The 24,102-nt window shown below is 45.0% G+C and overlaps 1 protein-coding gene across 4 annotated transcripts in view; it reads right to left on the bottom strand.

Annotated features, from left to right (window-relative positions):
- Positions 1-5,969: 5,969 nt before the first annotated feature.
- gripap1 (GRIP1 associated protein 1) overlaps positions 5,970-24,102 on the bottom strand; it is a 53,000-nt gene continuing 34,867 nt past the window's right edge. For 2 of the 4 annotated variants that reach the window (XM_031565878.2, XM_031565876.2), the window contains 2 exons: positions 12,696-12,871; positions 5,970-8,758 (listed from right to left, as the gene is read on the bottom strand). In XM_031565878.2, the coding sequence (XP_031421738.1) occupies positions 8,678-8,758; positions 12,696-12,871 (257 nt within the window). In that variant the 3' untranslated portion in view covers positions 5,970-8,677. Of the gene's footprint in view, positions 8,759-12,435; positions 12,545-12,695; positions 12,872-24,102 lie in introns of those variants that run through there. The other 2 variants (XM_031565875.2, XM_031565877.2) reach the window with 2 other exon arrangements.

Below are 24,102 nucleotides of genomic sequence, written 5' to 3'. Positions count from 1 at the left end.
TTTCAGCTAATCATGGAAGCGCATGTTTGTGAAATAGGCAGAATTAGAACTAGGCCTGTATGTATAATAATATCAGTATTCAGCCTCGGCATCTCCGAGTAGCTCATGTGGAATTTACATAAATAAATGAATATAAATATAAATGCATAGTACAAAATGTCAGTCTATTTTTACCGAGATGTACTCTACATGTCAAAACACTTTCAGTCAAGCCAGTAATCCAGCCATAAGCCTTTAAAGTGTGACACATATTTGTCTTTTAAGGGAAAACGGTATTACTGGGATTTTACTCAATAACTAGGGGAGTTTGTCATCACACTTGTCTTGTCACGCCAAGGTCCAGCAAGCCCACCCAGAACCGATACGTGTCACGCCAAGAGAGTTTCATACAGCATATACACTGTACCACTGTTACATGGAAAGGTTTATGAGTGATAGATGCCAAGAGAGAAACTTGATGTACAGATGAGATGGGCCCTGAACATGCATATGAAAAAAAAAACGCTCAGGTAATAATACGAAATTTCTGCTACATTACCAATAAATACTAAAATTACAGTGGCACCTAAATCAAACTGTATCTGTCTACACATTGAGTTTTCTGGTGTATAAAAATAAAAAACATTGCACTTTCCTGTAGATTCCTGCACTTCTTCTCTGAGGTAAGAGATTTTGGTTGTGCAATGTGGAGGGAGACAGAAGTCCTATTTACACCAAAACACCCAGGAGACTCTTCTTATCTACCCTACTTTATTCTTCCTTTAGAGTCAATTCACTTCCTCCTCCCTTGAAGATAATACGACTGTGATGTATTGTGACTTAGTTTCAAGTAGGGAGAATCATTTACTTTAAAGAAACTGGATTACTGTTAGAATTGCTTATGGTCTGGTTGGGAATAAACAGTAGTGAGTGGGTGGATTGGGCTAAATTAGATCACTTTAATAATGTAAACAGTACAAACAAAACTAAAAATGTGTTTTCTTACATCATGTTTTGGATTTTGAACAAGTAAGGTTGATGTACATGAAATCTGAATGAGAATGTAGCATACTAACTCCTGTATGGCCATTACCATGGTCTAGAATGGGAGAGCTCTGTCACAAGCTCTGTCGTTGTGGAGTGTGGGGGACCTATCACTACCTCACAGCGCATCCTCACCGGTCCATGTGGTCTTGAAATAGAAGATGGCATGTTAAGTAAAACGGCCTTTGAAGCTGAAGTGTATGGCTGCATTCCAATTCTCTTTTCTCCTTGAATTGCCTTCCATCTCTTGAACTCTGTATGTAGGTCACACATACGTTACACGAGTGGTCACTCACGGGAAGAAATGCAGGCGGCGATGCACGGCTCACTGCGGCTGTTTCTTCATCCAAAGCTGGACAGATGGACAAGCTGGACAGATGGACAGAGACAGACAGACAGACAGACTCAGCTCATGCTCAACCAAGGCAACTCTTGAGCAAATGGCATATAGTTTAACTATGTGTCAGTAACCCATGATGGCACATGTGCTTTGAGTGAATGTTAGCAAGTTCTGTTGTATGCACTATGTACATTCAGTGATCTCTAAATAGGATAATGGTTCTGCACTGGAAAACAGAACCTTTTTGGCACCCTCAGAAAAGCTTGTTATACTGTATATGTTGTATTTTATCTGTCCAAAGATACTGTGTTTAATGCATTTAACCCGCACTAAAACAAGGTGTTCATCTGTCTCTGGGAAGATTGCTGAGATCAGATTCTAAGTAGCATGTTCAGCAAATGCTTTTTTTTTTGCTTTCATATGCATGTTCTCTGAAGCGGGTAAAGTTCACAGGAACATGGGTAGTCTCTCTGTGTTAAACAACCAACCCATAACATCTGGTTTATTTTTTCATATCATCAGCAGGGCACTTGGTTAAAAATTGAAGGCCCACTGCTTAAGTGATATGGAAGTAATCAATGTACAAATGTGTCGAACTCCATGTCAGCAGCAAGCTAAAAATAATCTCGCAAACATGAAATATTTACTGCCAAATGTTAGCCATATCCTTAGCAGAGCGGCTCTGCGTCATATGAAGTGCGGGAGTGAAATTTAAGCTTATCCAGCAGAATCCATTCCTCGTGACATACGGACCATAGAGGGAGCGACATTACCTTCTCCCTGACAGTGTGGAGAAAAAAAATGCTTCGTGCTGCAGGCATTTTTCGATGAATTCCTTTCCAACTACTGCAAACTCCCAAATGTTGGTCACCCTCCCTCATTTTGAATGTATGGGTGCTTTTCACTTTTCACTGAGAGTTGAAGCGTTGCTCTTCTCTACAGCACCCATCTGTTCAGTTCTAAGTGCACTTCCTGCCGTCGGTTTTGGTCATTATAATTAACTGCCATCCATTTTTTTTCCCCCAGTGCAGAACCCAGTTTACCCTGTTTTGTCAAACCACCCATCTCCCGTTTACATATTCAGTGAATAATAAACATCGATATAAAATAACAAAACTAAATGTTTCTGCCAACAGTGTTGCCGCACAAAACTGCAAAACAAAATAATTAGAAATAAAGCACGCCACAATACCGATTCTAATCCAATGTGAAAACCTGACCACCCAAACCTTGCCTAATTACAAAGGTCCAGAGCTGGCCTCTTCGGTGAGTTGTGTTTAATTAAAAACAGATTTGACAGGTTGGTGGAGTGGCACCACAATTAACCTCAACATCTGAATTTGTCGATATCTTCTTCTGAATGAACTCAATAGAAACTTGGGCTCACCTTTAGACTCTTCATTTCCCACAGGTGCACGAAAAAACACAAGGAAGGTAATTAGTGCTACAAAGGGGGGGGGGGTCTAAAAGACTCAGTGAGGACCTCTACCAGTAACACAGTCACTTCTTATGGTGTTCTCAAGTGTTGCTTCTGTATTAGACCCGCAAACTTTTTTTTTCCCCATCCAATCTTGGGGTCACGTTTATCAAGTAGATGCCAGGTCTTCTCTGCAGTCATCAGCAGTACAGAGGGTGCTTGGGTATACAAGCCACTGGAGACTGATCATAAAGTGTCGCAATGGGGGATATCCTGCAGTCGATCTCCTCCTCAAGCTCGCCTGTCAATCAAAAAACAACACTAAATCATGTGCAACACTAAATCACACACAGGTGCACAATAAAACTGCCTCTCTCTCCAGTTCACAAGCCAACCAGGGTAAATGTCTGAGGGCTGGGTCATTGGTTAATGGACAAAAAAAGGGGTGGGCAAAAAGGAAGCCTGGATTTATATGCAGTGCTGTATTTTATGAGAATTTTATGGGTAGAGGCAACACAGGACCAAAAATGGTCTGTACCCTTTCTGGTGGCAAAGTGCATCTGCTTCCATTGCAGCGTTCCGTTCCGTTCCGTTCCTCTTCTTTTTTTGAGGGGGTACGCGGCTCTCTAACAAGAAATACAACTTCCATCAGGTCACCTGGGCCTGAAATGTTTTCTCTATTTTTACAAAGTCTGTTTTAACTATCCTCTGCTACATTTTTGTGTGTTTTTATGCCGTATGAATATTTCAGGCCATTCACCTCCATGTGAATCTTTTATGGCTTGTCCTACTTCAGTCTCTGCAACTTTTCTTCTTCGGGCAATGCATGCTCTTCCTCTGTTTCAGTGAACCTCTATGTGTGTGTCTGTGTAAGTGTGTTTGTCTGTGTGTGAGTGTTTGTGTGTGTCTGTGTTTGTGTGTGTTTACTGGCCCAGGTCAAGAACACTAACAGAACCTTAATTCTCCTATGTCCCAGTGGGAAAGCCCACCGATTTGAATGCCAATAAATGAAAAGCCATTTTGTTTGGTGTGGAACCGCAGCAAATCGCCAAACAAAATATTTACTTGGAGATCTTCGAAAAGAGGCCCATCACCATGGACCTCATTTAGTGTATTGAAAGCGGCGATCGATCACATCGTCATGGAGAAAAAAAAGCGTGAAACAAAAACTTGCATGCGATGCAAAGCTTTTGGGGCGCCTGCTTGACATTGATTTACTCATTTATAACTAAACAATCAATGAAACCTCCCCTCCAAATGATCAATCGGACCGGGGGTCTTAAAGAACACACAAACCCCACCTACTCATTCCAACTGAACAAAACATGCCAGTTTCTCCAACCCAAACCTGTGTGTAACCTTTGATTCCAGTCACACCCGTGTCTACTGTGCACACCGTGGTTGAGAAACACGGTTTAAAACAACTTCCATCCGAAACCCTGACATTGCCACGGACTTGCTCATCCCATAAATATGACAAGCAGCATTGTCAAAGGTGGGTCAGATGGCATGTAGGCAGATGAGCTACGGCCCCCGTCACCTCTTCTAGCACCCCCGGCCTGAGTGCTGTTTCACAACATTTCCATTTATATCACCTACTTGTCAGTCAATACCTATTATGCAAGGCCGGTGTTATTCATGAAACCCCTGCTGCCCACGCCCCCCCCCCACGCCCACCGACATGAGCTTGACACGGAGCAGGGCCTCGGCTGTCAGTGAGGCAGCTGTGTTAATGAAGAGTTCAAAAGCTCATTCTTAAGACACTAGGACAGTTGGTGACAGGAACAGTCCAAAAGGTTATCCATGATTAGTGTGCTGTCCAACAGGGGAGGTGAGAAGGGGGTGGGGGGTGGGCGCAGAGAAAAGGTCAAGGATGAGACTAACGTGCATCTTTAACTCTGGATTGATTTACACTTCCGTCACCCTTACCATGGGAGGGTTATTGAATTCCATTCCCGATCTCTTTGCGAGATAATTCCATTCCTTAAAACATATTGATTCTGAATCCATCAGCAGACTGTAAATCACTATCGGTTAAGAACTGAGACTAAAGCTTACTGACCTACCTGTAAATTTGGACGCATTTTGATAATCTCAAAATCCACCTGGAATAGTTAATAGGTCTAACTATCCAAAAAGGATATATTATAAACCATTTGGTATAGGACAGAGTAACACCATATCTGTTTAAGGTTTTGAAGCATAATTTGCATTTAGAATGTCCTCATTTCAGACAAATGCTTTGGCTATGAAAAATAGGATAGAAAATCCTCTCCCATCACCTAAAAAAAGGCCTCGTCTCCAGGGACAAAATACACATGGACAAAAATATTTTGGTGACAGGCTGACAGAGCTGGCTGCTGTCAAAAATAACTAAATAACATTTCTAAGGATCTCCTCGAAAAAGTACAGCCCATTAAAAAAAAAGAGTGAGAGAGAGAGAGAGAGAGAGAGAGAAAGAGAGAGCAGCAGACCACTCTGTGGCTTTAAAGATTGTTTTCCTGTCCCAGAATCCGATCGAAAGATTAATTACAGTATAAATGGAGAATCGGTGATTACAGACTCATCACGTGGGTTCACTGGAATAAGAGAGGACTGTTAGATAGAGGGAATAAGGGAGCAAGCAGGAAAGAAAGAAATAAAGATACCACTGGAGAGGGAGAAGAGGTATATATATGGGTGAATACCTTTCATCTGGCCGTGGAGCAGTGAAGAGGAATGATGCCATCAGAGCATAGCACGAGCCTCTGTCCGCTTATAAAGAGAGGAGAGCAGCAGGGGGGATGCAAAGCTATTTGGGGGTAAAAAAAAAAAAAAAAAAAAGCGGTACATGGTGCTCTTCAGTAAGTGTTATACACGGTTTAATGTAAGACACACAAACAGGGATTCTACAAGACTTCCAACTACCAACTGATTCAAAATATTGCTAACGCTAATGCCTTTACTGGATTGGAAGAATAAAATGTTCAGCCTACTAAACTACCTATAAAATGTAAATATTGTTCATTTCACTGTGCCATATATAGTTATTGTGCGCAGCATGTTAACGCATGTCAAACTGAAGCACATTTCTCATGCATCACGTGCTCTCAGCAACATCAGTAACCTATATGCCAGGAATGTGAAACTGTCAGAATGATGTACCGTTCCATCGCAACACACGGCACCAATAACCACAACAGGAAATGATTATGTTCTGCCATTTTTTTTATTGACATTGCAAGTCATCATTTTGCTGAGTAGTCAGCTGACAAATGCACAAATGTAAATATGTAAAGGGGGTAGGGGGGGTTGGAGGGAAGTTACTGCAGAGTGCTGAGTTTCATCACAGACATGACTGCCATGGGCCTGTTACAACTGTACTTATAGAACTGATCTGGCAGTTCAGATGATAAAACTGCAATAGAAAAAAACAACGGAAGGCAACAACAGCACTTAAGTATTTGACAGATTTCTTTAATTTTTTTTCCTGGGAAAGTAATACCTAAATACTAACATGAAGGCTGATCAAATGCTTAAAATTACAGGCCAGGCAAGTGAAGGTTAGTTCAATTGCATTTGAAGTCATATGTCTCTGTAGGGCCTATCTTAACGAATGATGAAGTCATATTTCTCAAAGGTGTTGATCAAGGAACATGCAAATGATTGTTAGATATTTCTCATATACAGGACAAAACTAAATTATTAATAAAACATGATCGCAGAAAGTTAGTATGATCACTTAAAATGATTTACAGCTGAGAATAATAATCAAGTTAAATATTGAGATTGATAGCCAGGTTCCAGTTGAATTAAGGTAAAAGAAATATGCAAGGACAAATAAATACATTCCAAATGCAACTTCATTGAAGGCTTGAATAACAGCAGCACAACCGGACACTTGTTGGGTCCGACACGGACCTTTCCAGATGCATCTTAGGAAAAGCGGCTGCCCCTAACTAAAAACTTTTCATTACAACATTTCCATGGAACACCGTCTAAAGGCATACCTTTTAAATAAAAAAAATGGGCTTTGCACAGATAGTGTGTTCACTGCATTCAAGTTCATGTATACATATGCAAAAAAAGAAAAACAATATGAGGGAACAAGGACGATCAAGTGATTAGAATAGTACAAGATTAGACAGCCCAAGTTTACAAGCCACATACTCACAGACACACAAACAAACATGCACACACACACATACACACACACACAAACACACAGAGTACGGATTGACTGCACTACATTTGAAGCAAGGCGTTACACACTCCAAGAGTTCCCCATCTTGTGTCAGCCTCCATCGGAAGCACTTGGAGCTCAGCCGAGTCTTCGCAACATCACAGGCCAGCTGTCAAACAGTCAAATCTGAGACTCGCACTCGGGTTACACTGAATAACTTGTTTCACACTCGATGCTCGATAAAACGTATACAAAACAAATGAAACACACACACATCCATACGCATAACAGTGGAATGATCTCGAACAAGCGCGTCTCGAACATGCGCAGAGTTGGGCGGGTTGTGGAGCGACAGCCTCAAGCAGTTAATTACCTGACCCGTAATATCCTGGGGGTGACTGCAAATAAAGTGGGAATTACACACCCTACAAACGGCAACTGCCCTCGTCTGTTCATCCCGGTAGGGTTAAGCGCCGCAAGCTAAAGCTGCCTCAACAAGGTCTAGTGCTTCCCGCGTTCCGACCTCATTTGACTCGGTTCCAACCTCAGGAGGAGATCCGCACTGGTTCTAGTGAAGTTGCTGTCGTAGTGTGCTGGTGCTAAGCAGGGAACATTGAGTTATGGTCGGCTGCATCGTTCAAGTAGGTTGGAGGGGAGAACAGAAGTGACGGGCAGGGCGACCAGAAATGATGACATAATAAGGGGGGGTGGGGGGGGGGTGGGGGTTCACGTTTCTTTGCCCTGCCATGGAGATGCCACGATGAGCACCATGCTATAAAAGCTTCATCACCGCAAATAGGACTTCTTTTTTTTTTTTCCTTTTCCTTTTTTTTTTTTTCCTTCTTTTTTTTCTAAACCGTTCACCTTAATGAGCTCCAGATGAACTAAAATGACTTTCTGAACTCGTTTTAGGATCAGGGATCATAAAGTGTGTCAAACAGCTATCCATTTTGGTTTTTGTATTTTAGCATGTTCATAATATTACTGTAGACAAAAGAGTTTCGATCTCAGAAGCAAATAAATTACAGTTGCCTCAATAGGAGCAATTCATGTATGTATGTACAGCAATCAGTCTCATAAAATAATCAAAACAACTAACAAATCAAGCAAGAGCTTTCGACAGTGAAAAAGATAGAAGAGCTTTTGTGTATGAAATGAAAGCACAGGGAGGCCAACACGGCAAGCAAGAGCCTCTCGGCTTACAGGCAAGTGGAAAGTAAAGCTTGATCTGCTGCAGCTCAGAGTGTCAGCCAATCTGTCCTGTGGATCTCAGTCAGTGGTATATTGAATCGTCCCTCTCTCCCCCACACCCCCCTCACTCTCCTGGGGCAGCTAGTGCCTCTGCAACTCCCTGCACCCCGGTCTTCAGATCTCTTAGCAGCCTTAGCTAGCCTTTTTACTGGGGGCCTCCCCCCATTTTCTAGTACTTTACCTGTCTCGGTTTTTTTTTTTTTACAGGTTACAGAGATAAAACATCCAAGAAAAAATAATAACAACAACAAACAGGTGTTACAGTAAATACATTCAGTAGTAAATAAGTTATAAAAGAGCAAACACGCTGTCAGTCACCCGACTCCAACTTTGCAGTTTCTCTCCCGGCCGGAGGAATCAGTCTTGAGTCATACACAAGGACGGGCAGAATCCTCCTGGTAGCCGTAGAAACAGAATGATGAGAGGATGAGTGGAAGAGGTGTGTGTGTCATTTTTCTTCTGAGGACGAGAGGCGTGGCCAACCTTAGCCCGTCATCTCAGGCTCCTTCCTGGGGTTTGAGTCTTTGCCTATGCGGACAATCTCCTGAGACAGGACCTCCAAGTCCTGTGGGGAAAAAAATGACACAGGAAGGGGAAAGGTTTTAAGGAACACTTTATTTGATCCTTGCTTAATAAGACTAACATAACCATGTCATAATGCGGTCATGGCAGCTGTTATATGGTGTCATAAATATGTATCAATCAGTTAACAATCAGTGTCCAGTGATGTAGTAACCTCATCTTAATGACATTATCCTGAGCCATTATGGCATATAAAATTAGGAGAGTTGTCATGACAATAACCGATAATGGCAACATAACATCATTGTGAAATCATTAGACATAAGCGGTCATGAAGTGTATGATATCTACCGTAACATGTTTATGACATGGACTTGTCAGTCTTATGAAACAGGGTTCAAGTAAAGTGTTACCAAGTTTGGCTGATTTCAGTGCCGTCAATAAAATGTATACAACCGCTGTTTGATGATGGCGTCATGTGACACCCGAAAAGAATAAAAAATTGGAGAGCCTCTGTGTTTTAGAGCGCTTCGTATTTCAATTTTTACCACGGCAATTAAAAAGGAATTGATATGGTGTTTATTGACAGAATAGCTGGGGCTGAAGTGATAACACAACCTCCTACATGGGTGCTGAAAGGTCATTAAGCTCAGTGGCTTGAGTTCAACAGCAATTTCTCTCCCTCACACACACACACACACACACACTCTCGTCCAGACACACACCCAAACAGAAAGTAAAAACACAATACCTTTTCATGCACACACACACACACACAAACAAACAAACAAACAAACAAACACACACTCTCCTTGCCTCACTCTCTCTTGCGCGCGCGCACACACAATGCACAAGGCAATGTTCCATCCACTGTGTGCGCACTCTAAAGCAACAGCCATCAAATATTAACTGGGCTGTTTGTCTCTGAGCTGGCGGGCCCTACAGACAGTAAATATTCATGAGCTCGTCGCCACTGCTCTCCCACATCAGAAAATTAGGAGAACGGGTTACGGACCGAGAGGGGGGGGGGGGGGGGGGAGAGGGAGCGAGAGAGGGAGAGAAAGGAAACAGGGAAAGTGAGAGAGGAAGATGGCCCTTAAAGTTCATTGGTCATTCTGTGCCTAGGCCTTAGCAGTGGTTCTTGTGATGGGCAGCACTCGGGTGTTCCGAGGGGTTTGAATACACATCTCCCTAAAGAGTCGTCAGTGACAGGCCACCTGAGAGGACTAGAGGGTAGAGAAGGGAAGAAGGTGTTTGCTTAGGGAGGGGAAAGGCTTACAGCAGGGGTACTCAATTAGAAACCCAAAAGGTCCACTCGCCAAATTTCCATTCAGTCCAGGGTCCGGAACAGTGAAGGTCAAAATCCAAAAACATAACTCCAACAAAAACGTTCAAACTATGCACAAAAGGTGATGTGGTCTGGCCTTATTTGTGTGAAAGGTGACACTATTTTGTGGTTTAAACTTGGGCATAAAAGGTGTGAAGGCCAGGCGGAGGCACTGATGTAAGTGTTCATTAGTGAGTGTGCTCCTGTATTTGTTTTTCCCCATATTCATGGTTGAAAAGGCAGACTCACAACAGTATGTTGAGGTATGCACGCTCTTGGTGTGTGGCTGATCTAACTATTACACTGCATATTGCTTGGTATGATTGCAGATAGTTTATTTTTCTGCCCCTTACCTCAGAGTTCTGCGGGTATTTCTGTTCGAAGTGTGCATGCTTTGTTTCATAGTGACGTTTCACGTTACCACTTTTGACAAGGGCAACCGTCTCGTTGCAGATTAAACACATCGGTTTTGTGCTCCCCACAGGCAGCACAAATGCATACTTGTCAGTCCACTCTGTCTTAAATTCAGCTTTTCGTTTTTTGTCGGGTTTAAAGCATGCCATGATTTTCGTTTGCTGAGAAAAAGATACCGTTCACAAATCTATCTGCCCGCGTTGTTGCCATTGACACACACAACCTGCATGGCCGACAGTATGGGACAGAGCTCACATTGAGTGAGTGAGTTGTCATAGTGATGTTGTTATTACAGCTCCTGATTGGACCTCTGGATTTGGCACGGAAGATAGAAACCACATCGACTAGGGAAAAAATATATAGCGCGAAATCACGCACCAATGAAAACTTACTTCGATCATGATTAAATTACAATGTTGATTTTGGCTTCGGTCCAAATTTGATTGCGTCTGGGTCCGGATCCGGACCGCGGTCCGCCTATTGAGTACCCCTGGCTTACAGTAACGAGCTATGCTGCCCGAGAAGGGAGGAGAGATTCTCTACACTCAAGCGATGCATTAAAAACACTTTCATCAGATCTCGCACACAATTTCTTTCATGTTAGACTGAGGAGCCAGTGAACGAGACACGACGCGAACATGATTCTCCACTGGTGGTGCGGGGCGGCTTACGCAACAGCCAGCAGCTCCACACACACACACACACACACACACACACACGGCTGCTCTCTCCCTGCCACAGCGCCTGCCATTGTCTGCAGTGGTATATTTAGGGGGGAACAGTCCTCTAAAAAAATGACCCGTGATGCAGCCTTGGCAACACGTGTGCGTGCGCTGCCTCTCGCTGGGTAGTTAACGGAGATTACTTGCGATCGTGGGAGGTAATGATGAGGGAATTAGTGAAATCAGACTCGTCAGAAGAGGCTCGTTTTAGAGCAGCTTCTCAAAGACGCGCTTTGTTCTGCCCACCAGAGCGACAACGCGCGCTGACTGAAGTGGACACCCACTGTGGCGCACGACCAAAAAAAAAAAGAAAGTTTCTCTCGCAATGACGAGCGCTGGTCGATGCCTTTCCTCACTTTTCCGCCATTTCCCTGCCTTGCCAAGGTTAAAAACCGGGTGTTTGTGTAACCTACAACTCCCTCTGGGCACGCAACACTCCTGCACACCCCCTCTGCCAAGGATCCAGACTCCAGCTCAGGCAACAGTGGCAGCAAAAAAAAAAAAACACACTCACACTGACACAGAAACTGATTCAAACACACATACACACACACACACACACACACACACACACACACACACACACACACACACACACACACACACACACACACACACACACACACACACACACACACACACACACACACACACACACACACACACAGAGAAACGCAAGCTTAACTGAGATGAACCGACATACAAATCACATTTACAAACACGGGCATGTGTTTCTACAAACAAAACACACATCACCCTGGGTGTTAAACAGGGAAGCCGTGTTTTTTCCACCTCTCCACATCCACAAAGGAGGAGGGTCACTGGCGGCGTGTGTCGGTGTGAGCGATGCGTGTCCATGGCGACGCCGTGAGGGGGGAAAACGGGGAGAGGTTAATTGTCACTGGTGAGCGAGAGCACTGGGTGTAATCCTTTCAAACGCCGTCGTCCCGTGCGGCGCCTAGGGAACGCGTTCTATTCCTGCATCCATAAACACATTCCGCATTAGAGACGCCCACCGCTTGGCTCCAGATGAATGCAACTCGCTGGGAGCAGTTGCAAGGCCCTGCATGACAGCACTACCTCCTACACACACAAACGCTCTCTCACTCATACACACACACACACCCCCAGAGCTCTCGCTCATACTCACATATACATATAGATCCTCGCTCACTCATACACACACACACCCAACAGTTGGGTACACTGTTACTAAGTGGCAGAGGAAGATGTCGGATTCTACCTCTTTCTCTATTTACCTTCTCCTGCTCTCTTTGCCTCTTTCTTTCTTTGCCGTTCTTCATTTGCCCTCTTTTCACTCTCTTCAAGTCAAGCTTCTGGGAGCTCATCTTATCTACTGGAAGCACTACACACACACACACTACACAGTGTTGGTAGGGTTCTGTTAACCTCGGGATGTCTTATGTCTTATCACCTCTGAAAACAAACCCAGAGCACTTGAACGGGACAAGCCCCACACATTAGCGTATGAATAGGAGCCAGCGTCGGGGACTCACCTTCTGTAGGTGCATGTTCTTGGTCAGCTGTTCCTCCAGCATGTGCTGCAGCTTCTTGTTCATCTCCCGCAGGTTCTCGTCGCCCGGCTTCACCAGGTCTCGCAGCACCGACCCGAGACTCCCTCGCTCAACCGGGCCCCCGTGGCCGTGGGCCACCATAGCTGCCCCTGACACATCTGGAAAGACAGGGCAGAGGAAGAAGAAGAGTCATGACATCGCTAGCCAGTGAGTTTCACAGTAGGGCACCCTTCTGACTTCCCACTGGCTATTAGGGGTGGGAAAAAAAATCGATTATTCGATTTCTCTCGATTCTCTCTAGAACGATTCTGTCTCGATTCAGAAAAGTTCATAATCGATTTTTTAATTAATCGGTAATCGGTTTAGAATCGAATCGTTGACCTCTGAATCCGAATCGAATCGTGAGGTGCCAAGAGATTCCCACCCCTACTGGCTATCATCATGAAAGAGCAGCCAGCACTCACTCCAGCTGTATTTTTGCATTTTTGTTTTAGCTGAGGAAAACCAAGAACAGAATAAACTGGAGGTGGGGGAGGGGGGGGGAGAGATTCAGAGGTTTAATGCACTCTACTGCAGAACAGCGACTTCTTGACATAAGCCTATGAATATGTAATACGGCACCGAATCAGGAGGACGTTAAAAGTGTTTCGCAGGAACTGGAGAATAAGCCGCCTGCGCCTCCACAGGAAACGATCCGCCAAATCGGTGGCTTTGCGGGCCTGCCGGGCCCCTTCAGCAAACTGTGACAGCCTTGGAGCGCGCTCATCTCCAGCTTTCTGACAAGAAACCACTCCTGTTGTTCTGCGAGAGGCAGATAAAAATGTCCTCCTGCCGTGGCAGCAGGCAGCAGAGTGGCTGCATCTGGTGCCAAACACGGAGCGTACAGTAGCGGGTAAATTAAGAGCGATACCACATCAGACGCGTAGAGCTCCTCACACACACTCAAAAGAACACACACACACACACACACACAAACACACACACACACACACAAAAAAGCGATTTGTTGGGAAGAGATGACAACACTACAAAGTCAAATTAAAGGAACACCAGCGAGTTAATGTTACAGAGGAGCTGCCAACAGAAACAAATAGCTGGAGCGTCGCAGGTAGCAGACGGCATTACGGTGCCGATGTAATTGGACAAGAGCTTTCGTTAAAGAATGAAACAGATGGCTTAACCAGTGATTAATTGAGAACATGGCTTTCTTTTGTCAGGTAAACGATATTGTCGACAAGCGACATCCACACACAAGGGGTGTCCCTGCAAAGCTTGGGTGCCCTGCCCTCCTCGGTCAGGTTCCCGGTGCACTGCCAATCTGTTCTTCACTGGAGAGTGACAGAGACCTGTTAGTAGTGCCAAACGCACTCACCATGAACCCAATCTAGGAGCTCCCTCATTCATAAACCAGCACAGGGCCTGGTAGCATCCATGCCAACTTTATATTTAAAGCATGAAGCAAAGAAAGTTCACTCTCATTGCATTAAGGCCAACGACACAACACAACTAACCCCGATTTCTTTATGTTGCTCTGAAATTGCATCATAGCATTTTTTTCCCCCAATAATGCCAATGTGGTTAACCATGTCAGACAAAACGCAGCTCAACGGGTCAGATTTGTTGCACAGCTTCAATGAGAGATTGTACTTTGCCAATAAGAAAAAGCCGGCAGCTACGCAAATGAAGTATCGAGTGACAAGTCGCTGTAAATGTAACTCTTGCCCTGGAGGACTGGGCAACCTTTGACCACTCGGCTCGGAAAGTTTGAGGCGATGCTCGACATTTCTGTCACCCGTGAAAGACTGACAGTAAACACCACTGGTAGCCAAGTGCCCTGTTCAAGCGCTCCTGAAAGGGAGAGGGGGCGCGAAAAAGGAGGTTGAATCTTGTCAGGCTAAATTTAAGTCTTTACAAAGCCATTCATAAAATACAAATTAAATATGCATGGAGCGCAGAAGAAGATGTATTTTATATTACAAATCCTAGGGCCCTATGAAATTCGTTTTTTTTGTATTTCTTTTTGCAGGATTCTGTAGACTTTAAATTTGGTTTTAGATTTGTTTTTTTGATCAATTTCTTCATCATTAAATTTTATGTTAAACAGGACAGTTAGGACAGTTTCCGGTTGCAAGACCTGTACTGAGTCAGTAATAATAATAATAATAATAATAATAATAATAATAATAATAATAATTATTAAGACCTTTGTCAGGTTTTTAATGGCACACATGACACACTGGAACACACACGTGCATATATGGAGGCGACACAGGACACACACACACACACACACACGCAGGTAGGCCTGAGGTCGCTGTGAATTTATTTTCTGCTTTTTCCCATCCTGGACCGTCCTTCCTCAAGGACCCCCCAGGAGCAGTGGGCAGCTTTGCAGCGCCCGGGGACCAAGTGAAGTGAACTGTCCATCTTTGGTCAGGGATGGACATGAGTTCTGTTATTTTGCATGTTTTTACTGTTGGGGTTCTTAGTGGAGGAAACCCCTTGTGAACACGGGGAGAACATGCAAACTCCACACAGAAAGGCCCGGGAGATAGCCCACCTGAGCACTGTGCACTCTGGGGAGGACCTGCCCCCCAGAGCCAACAGCGCCCCATGCGGGAATCAAACCATGACCTTCTTGCTGTGAGGCAGCAGTGCAAGCAGTGCAAGCAACTGAGCCACCGTGCCACTTGTGTTATGATGGTCAACATGTTGGTCTACATGCAAGTCTCAAATTCAGATGATGCCCCAATGGCCGGTTTCAGTTTCCAGAGTCAGTCTACATATTACATATTTCTTGTTTGGTTCACAACGCACGGAGATGCATCAGTACGCCATCTCGGTGGCAAACTCTATTCTAATTTTAAAACCACCGAATGCAAGAGGTTGATATAATGAGATTTACCGAGTTAACTTTGGCTAGCTGTCTTTGGCTATCTTTGATGTGCTGGTCCCCTCACGTGGCCCCTCAAAAGTTGACTATTACTTTATCGAATGTATTTCTCTCCTGTCATTGTATTTGAAAATGTTGCGTTTAACTCTGATTTCCGTTTCACTTACTGGATTCCACGATTTGGTCAGAGCCTTCTGCATCGTGGCAAAAGGGCCCTACAATCCCAAGCGGTGATAAATAATAGATTCTTTTACAGGAAGAGGGGGGGGGGGCAAAAGGCTCCACAGTGTCGAGGCGATGAGGACATGCTGGCAACCTCGGGTTGTTTTTTGCTAATGCCACGAGCAGCATCAAAAGCCGCTACTAACGACATCAAGGCTGGAAAATCCACACCTGTCAGCTGATCGGCATTTCTCCGCCATTGATCGCACACATTCATTCCCATTAGATAGGCAGGGCAGGGATAGCACCGGCCCTCTTGGATAAATCTGTGCTCACTGAAGAGGGGATATACGGCGAGAAACACCAGCCCCCCCCACACTTCTCGTCTAATGGGTGGAAAACGCAACGTGGATGAGTTGCTGACAACTGGAAGGCCGCCAGGTCTGCTTCCTGTCTGTGTTTGTGCCCACTGCTGTTGCTGCTGCTGCCGCTGCTGCTGAGAGCAGTGATGAGGTGGAGTGGGGAGTGCCACTGTGTCTGCTGGAGATTAGAACTTACCCCACACCTCAAACACACAACCACAAAAATACATACAGACAAATACCGAGACACACACACACACACACACACACACACACACACACACACACACACACACACACACACACACACACACACACACACACACACACACACACACACACACACACACACACACACACACACACACACACAGACAGACACAAATACAAATACACCCACACAGGATCATACACATATGGGAGGGATCTCACACGCACATAGATGCAAACACATTCAGGCAATACCAGCCTTTCACCAGCCAGGTAGCCAGGTTTCCAGCCTACCATAGGACCCGATAGCAAGAGGGGGTTAAATGGAGGCACCATCAAAAAGTACTGCAGTCTATTTCCAATGTGTGAGAAAAACAACACACCACATCCCCCCCAGGCCTGTTGCTACCCACTTCACCTCCTGTCACAGACTTCAAACCACACAAATATTTACGCTCCATGACGACAACACTTTTCGAGCATGTACATGCGTGTCTTAATGGGTGCATCATCTAACTTTTTGCTCAGCAGCCCCAAACGATCACTATCCATCACACTGCCATCAAATGAAAAAAAATGGAGAGTTGAATAAATACAGATTTAGATGACATTTTTCAGTCAGGAGACTGTGTGAAAATAAACTTGAACGCTTGTCACATTTGGGCGGTGCAGCACTTTTCAAAATGGATGAACGTGTCAGAAAAGTCTGGCGAGATGGCTTCCCAACCAAGGGCAAGAGGGTAGAGATGCTTCACGCTCCATCAGGGACATGCGGCTAGGGGAAAGCATGGGAAGTCTGCAGCACACCCTCTGTGTGTGTGTGTGTGTGTGTGTGTGTGTGAGAATGTGAAATTGTGTGTGATTGTGTATTAGACTGAGTGTGTGTGTGTGTGTGTGAGAGTGAGTCTGTGTGTATGACAGTGTGTGTGTGTGTGAGAGAGAGAGTGAGTCTGTGTGTATGACAGTCTGTGTGTGTGTGTGTGTGTGTGTGTGTGTGTGTGTGTGTGTGTGTGTGTGTGAGCGAGAGAGAGTCTGTGTGTATGACAGTGTGTGTGTGTGTGTGTGTTGCCTGAGAACCTCACCCTGAGTAACTCCTGCAGCAGCAGGGAAGAGCACTTAGTGGGAAAGAGATGCGGTGTCTACAAATAAACCCCCTGTCGACGCATGACTGCGGCATGTAGCTGATGTTTCCCTTCAACTCCCACAGCCTACAGCCCCCCCCCCCCCCCCGCCCCATATCATACATACGCACATACTGTGGTCGGCTCTGCACACACACATAAACACACACTTCTCTATCTTCCTCCTATGCATAGTCATCTCATGCTGTCTCTCTATACAGACACACACACACATTCTTCCCTCAGTCTTCCTCCTATGTATACAGTCATCTCCTGCTCTGGCGCGCGCACACACACACACACACACACACACACACACACACAGTTCCATCTGTCTCCGACAAGCAGTGATCACAAGCCATGCTGGTACATATGGCCACACATTCAACCATCACTCTCTTTCGCTCATACATACATTCATTTCATAACATACCTTCACACACAGAAGCAGGCATCTAAAAGCAGTCTCAGTTTCAAACGCGTAAACGTGTGTGTGTATATACTAGGGGTGGGGAAAAAAATCGATTTTTCGATTTCTCTCGATTCTCTTTAGAACGATTCTGTCTCGATTCAGAAAAGTTCATAATCGATTTTTTAATAAAAAAAAAAATTAAAATTTTTTTTTTTTTTTTTTTTTTTTTACACATTCATTTTGTGTTGAAATGCAAGCTGCATCGATTATTGCATTGTTCATAGAAAGTCATAATTGTGACAAGGAAAAACTTTTTCTCTAATAAAAAAATAGATCTGTTGATTTATCAAACACAAAGTAGGAAGTGCTTTGAGACTCTAAGTAGCAAACTCAAATGTTTTAAAAATTGAGATGCATCGATAATCGTTTTATCGGTTTAGAATTGATAATCGATAATCGGTTTAGAATCGAGAATCGGTTTAGAATCGAGAATCGGTTTAGAATCGAGAATCGGTTTAGAATCGAATCGTTGACCTCTGAATCGGAATCGAATCGAATCGTGAGGTGCCAAGAGATTCCCACCCCTAGTATATACACTAACCAACATGACCCATTACTGCCCTGTTCTGCACATGAATCCCTTTTCCTCCAGTTATCTATAAATAACATCTTTAAAACATCACTGTTTTGCCGGACAGCATTGCTGAGTATAGCTATACTGTATACTCTGGCCCAGATATCCCGAGGACGTCCTCTGGAACTCATATCAGAACTGTTGTTTTGCGACAAACAAAACTGGCAAAATGGGCTCACCTCGAGCAAAAAAAACAGCAAAAAAAAAAAACACACACATGCACATCCTTCAACTGGCTCGAGTCCACACTAAGGCTTCCTCTGATGTGGACCAAGGCAACCTCTACACAGACTGGCTGCTTTAGTCTTCACACCAGTACAACTGCGGAGTTCTCACCTGCTTGCTCAACCAAACAACATGGGGGGGGGGGGGGGTGTATCTGGGTTTGTTTCATATGGACTGAATCCTCTGTATGTAAATGCGCCCCAGAGCAGACTCACTTAGTCATCTACCCCTTAACGCCATCTGTTCTGCCGAGATATTTTTCTCACCAGCCTCCAGTCATGTTGCATTCCACTGTCCAGGGATGCTGTCATGAGGATGCATTACCTTTGGGAGTTGTGGCTTTGCTCGGCTTCTTTCAAATGTTAATGTAAGTCTGCGTGTATATGTGTGTGTGCGTGTGTGTGCGTGCGCGTGTCAAAGCTGGATTGTCTGTTTAGGAAACCCTTAACCCAAAGAAGGGTGGTGTGTGTGTGTGTGTGTGTGTGTGTGTGTGTGTGTGCTGTGTCAGGAATGGGCAGTCAGTCAGATGGGAGAGTGTAAAGAAGTGTTTACAAAGTATTATTATATTGTGATTAGCATTTATTTGTGTGTGTGTGTGTGTGTGTGTGTGTGTGTGTGTGTGTGTGTGTGTGTGTGTGTGTGTGTGTGTAGCAGGGAATAGGAGGCAGTCATTTCTGGCGTATGGTGAGGAAATAAGACTGCTTGTGGGACGGTGTGATGTTCGAGAGGAGATGTATGACATGGGGTATACGGTGAGATGTATGACATGGGGTATACGGTGAGCTGGGTTGGAGGGAAGTGACATGTCTACTGCAGGGATTACTCCTCCTCCTGGGTGATGTGCGGCAGTCTGGGATCATATTGTCTATATACACCCCTACCACTGGTGATTCAGTCCAATATACAACAGACAGAGACAGAGACGAGGACAGAGAGAAGGAGAGGAGGAAGAGAGAACAAGGGGAAAACAAATGGAGAGAGAAAAAATAGGGGGGGGGGCTGAGAGGAGGAATAAGAAGAGAGAGAGAAAGAGAGAAAGAAAGAAAGAAAGAAAGAATGAGACAGATAGCTATGCACAGGGACACAAAAAAAGACCAGCAGAAAAGCAAGAGTGTAAGTGTAGTAAAGGAGAGAGAGACAGCTGCAGGGAGACACACACACACAGAGGGAGTAAGGCAGAGGAAGTGAGAAGGACGACAGCGAGCGTGTCTGTCTGTCTGTCTGTCTGCAGGCTGTGGCCAGGTGAGTGGCTCGTCTCGGAGCCAGGCGTCTGGCACTCAGATCCAGACCTCCCCAGAGCAGAGGAGGAGGAGGAGGAGGAGGAGAGCAAGAAATGCTGTATTATTGAGGGTGAGTGTTGGGCTCAGTCAGGCATGCCTGCTTCCTGAATCATTTAAATCCTGCTAGTGTCAGCTCCCATCCAACAGCTCCTCTTTTCGTCTCTTCTCCTCTCCACACACACACACACACACACACGTTCAGACATGCGCCTCACACTCACACACACGCACATACAAGTGCACTGCAGACACACACATTGCAGACATATTGTAAACACTCAGATATAGATTAATGTGTACTGGTACATATGGAAGATACATATCCAGTGTTGTTCTTAGGTTACCCTCCATAAAACCGCTTTGGTGTTCTCATGAACAGCAAACACTCCATTTCTTAGTGTTACTCCTAAAGATGTAGTCCAGAATTTGGTTTTGCGAAAGGTTGTTACTTTGGAGCTCAACAGCCAATCAAATTATACCCCTCCCTTCCGGCTCCAGAAGTACCTTGTTCATTGGCTCGGTCCGAGCCGCCATGTTTGTTTCCCATTTACAGAGCCAAGACTGTGTACGAACACCAGAGTCTTTTTTTAGCGCAAACACTGAACCGACAGATAGAGGACCGTGAGGAGCAATTAGCTGATTTTGACAAAAAGTGTGGAATTAGAGAATCACAGACTACGCCTTTAAGGTCGAAATACTGTGGGAAATGTGTGAATTGGTCCAGAGACTTTTATGAATGATGAGTTTGACATGCTCACTGGAACAGACTAGTTTCACACTGTTACAAACCTGTTATCTTTCACAATCAGAGTTTGCCATTTGAGCACTTGCTCATGACTGCAGAAAATGGCAGGCGGTGGAACTGTTTCACTAGTCTCAGTGCAGACACGAGGAGGGGGTTTAGTGCAGAACTGTTTCACTAGTCACAGTGCAGACACGAGGAGGGGGTTTAGTGCAGAACTGTTTCACTAGTCACAGTGCAGACACGAGGAGGGGGTTTAGTGCAGAACTGTTTCACTAGTCACAGTGCAGACACGAGGAGGGGGTTTAGTGCAGAACTGTTTCACTAGTCACAGTGCAGACACGAGGAGGGAGTTTAGCGCAGAAATGTTTCACTAGTCACAGTGCAGACACGAGGAGGGGGTTTAGTGCAGAAATGTTTCACTAGTCACAGTGCAGACACGAGGAGGAGGTTTAGTGCAGAAATGTTTCACTAGTCACAGTGCAGACACGAGGAGGAGGTTTAGTGCAGAACTGTTTCACTAGTCACAGTGCAGACACGAGGAGGAGGTTTAGTGCAGAAATGTTTCACTAGTCACAGTGCAGACACGAGGAGGGGGTTTAGTGCAGAACTGTTTCACTAGTCTCAGTGCAGACACGAGGAGGGGGTTTAGTGCAGAACTGTTTCACTAGTCACAGTGCAGACACGAGGAGGAGGTTTAGTGCAGAAATGTTTCACTAGTCACAGTGCAGACACGAGGAGGGAGTTTAGTGCAGAAATGTTTCACTAGTCACAGTGCAGACACGAGGAGGGGGTTTAGTGCAGAAATGTTTCACTAGTCACAGTGCAGACACGAGGAGGGGGTTTAGTGCAGAAATGTTTCACTAGTCACAGTGCAGACACGAGGAGGAGGTTTAGTGCAGAACTGTTTCACTAGTCTCAGTGCAGACACGAGGAGGGGGTTTAGTGCAGAACTGTTTCACTAGTCTCAGTGCAGACACGAGGAGGGGGTTTAGTGCAGAACTGTTTCACTAGTCTCAGTGCAGACACGAGGAGGGGGTTTAGTGCAGAAATGTTTCACTAGTCACAGTGCAGACACGAGGAGGGGGTTTAGTGCAGAACTGTTTCACTAGTCACAGTGCAGACACGAGGAGGGAGTTTAGTGCAGAACTGTTTCACTAGTCACAGTGCAGACACGAGGAGGAGGTTTAGTGCAGAACTGTTTCACTAGTCACAGTGCAGACACGAGGAGGGGGTTTAGTGCAGAACTGTTTCACTAGTCTCAGTGCAGACACGAGGAGGGGGTTTAGTGCAGAACAGAAAAGCCTTCCATGGGAAACAACTATTGTCCTTGTTTGGCTTCACTCCCACAGGTCAAACATATTCATGGAAGCCACTGGACCAATTCATTCCATATCTGCAGTATTTACTCCACAAAATCACATCCAGAACTTAATGAATCTGTTTACTCTCATCACCCTGAAACGTGATCAACTTGATTGATTGCCGGAATAATATACTATTTAGAAATGCAAAGACTTAAGAGGAAATCAAATGTCACTTATTATATATTCTCAGCTGCTATTCTTGGGCGTGTATGGGTTTGTCCATACCACGGTCATTTCTGACCCCGACACAAAGCTGTTTCAGCAGTGGTTAATTACTCGTTGCGGCAGAACCGCCGTCAGTGGCATGGGAATACACTGAATAACCGCTTTCCACCAACACCGCTGTGGTCTTATCCAGCCTTATCGCCTGGCCTGTTTGCGATATTTCAGATACAGTATACATCAAACTCTGGTTCCGTGGGGGGTGGGGGTGGGGTGGGAGAGCCGGCAGCAGATAAGAGAGGGAGAAGTAATCCTAATAACATTACAGCAAGGGACTACAGCAGGCTCTGCCCAGCTCTCAGAAGACACAGAGGGACCGCAAAGAGGACAAAAACATCTGAAGGAACGACGCAGTCAGCCAGGGGAAGCACAGGGAGAAGAGACCTTCAACTTTTACAGCAACAATATTTACAATTAGGACAAAGACGGCCTAATGGAATCTGGCCTGGCATTAAATGTTAAATCAGTCAGTCATGAAATTAAAAAACAGAGGGATAGGAACACATACAGTGGGGCATAGAGAGAGAGAATGAGGGGGAGAGAGAGAGAGAGAGAATGAGGGAGAGAGAGAGAGAGAGAGAAAGAAAGAAAGAAAGAAAGAAAGAGAGAGAGAGAACAGCCTCCTGCCTGGTTGCCCCCCCCTTTCCACTTTTTTTTCTCTTCTCTTTAGCCCTTTCCCTCCCTCCCTCCCTCTTGGCCTCCCTTGTGCCTGTGGCTTTTGGGGAGACGGAGGTGTAACCTAGATTCTTGAATGGGGATGGCTGCTGAGGAATGATGACTGTAATCTCACAGTGCTCTGCCAAGGTTGCTGCAGGACGAGGAAAGCGAGGCTCTAACTGAAAAAAGGGGGACATCTGTTGCCGTGTGTGTGTGTGTGTGTGTGTGTGTGTGTGTGTGTGTGTGTGTGTGTGTGTCTGTAGGTGTGTGTGTGTGAGAATGTTGCCATGTGTGTGTGTGTGTGTGTGTGTCTGTGTGTGTGAATGTTGCCGTGTGTGTGTGTGTATGTGTGTGTAGGTGTGTGTGTAGGTGTGTGTGTAGGTGTGTGTGTAGGTGTGTGTGTGTGTGTGTGTGTGTGTGTGAATGAGTGTATGTGTGAATGTGTGTGTGTAGATGCGTGTGCATGAGTGTGTCAAGCGGTGCGGAAGAAGATTGAGAGCCTGGGAGGATGAGCAGCAACTACCTTATTAGGTGACCTCCCCCTCCCCCCTAAAAAGAAGACCTGACTACTTCGTAATGTCAGATCGTGCCTAAGTGATGAAAGTCATTAGAGGCCTATAAAAGTAGCAATGCATTTGATGACTGCTCTGGTAATGCTTACACAAGCAATGGCAATCGTCGTACAGTAAATGAAGGCAAGTGAAACACAGTCAAGTCAAGAGTCCTAAGGTTGATCAGCCTGCAGTGGTAACCTACAGTGAGACTAATGCTGGAAGAAGGCTTTAGAAAAATGTGACGCGCATCGCTACAGTACATTTCAGTGTTTGTCCAAAACAAATGTGACTACCGTGACTTTGTATAGCCCTCCAGCAGTCTCAACCCCTTCCACACGCACAAAAAAAAAAAGCTTTCAGATTTTCAAATGGCGATGAACTCGTTTTTAAGAGTATGAAAGATGCAGCAACTTCAGGGATATCAAACCTGTGCGCTAGTCTTAAAATATTATCCAATGGAAAAGGATCTTTTTCTCGCGGCACATGGAGCCGAGTGCATTAGGCAAAGTTAAATATTTATCCAAATGCTTTTCTAGATCTGAGCTAAA

Source organism: Clupea harengus, chromosome 4, assembly GCF_900700415.2.
Source record: "Clupea harengus chromosome 4, Ch_v2.0.2, whole genome shotgun sequence".
NCBI lineage: Eukaryota > Metazoa > Chordata > Actinopteri > Clupeiformes > Clupeidae > Clupea > Clupea harengus.
This window is presented reverse-complemented; position numbering and strand designations above follow the sequence as displayed.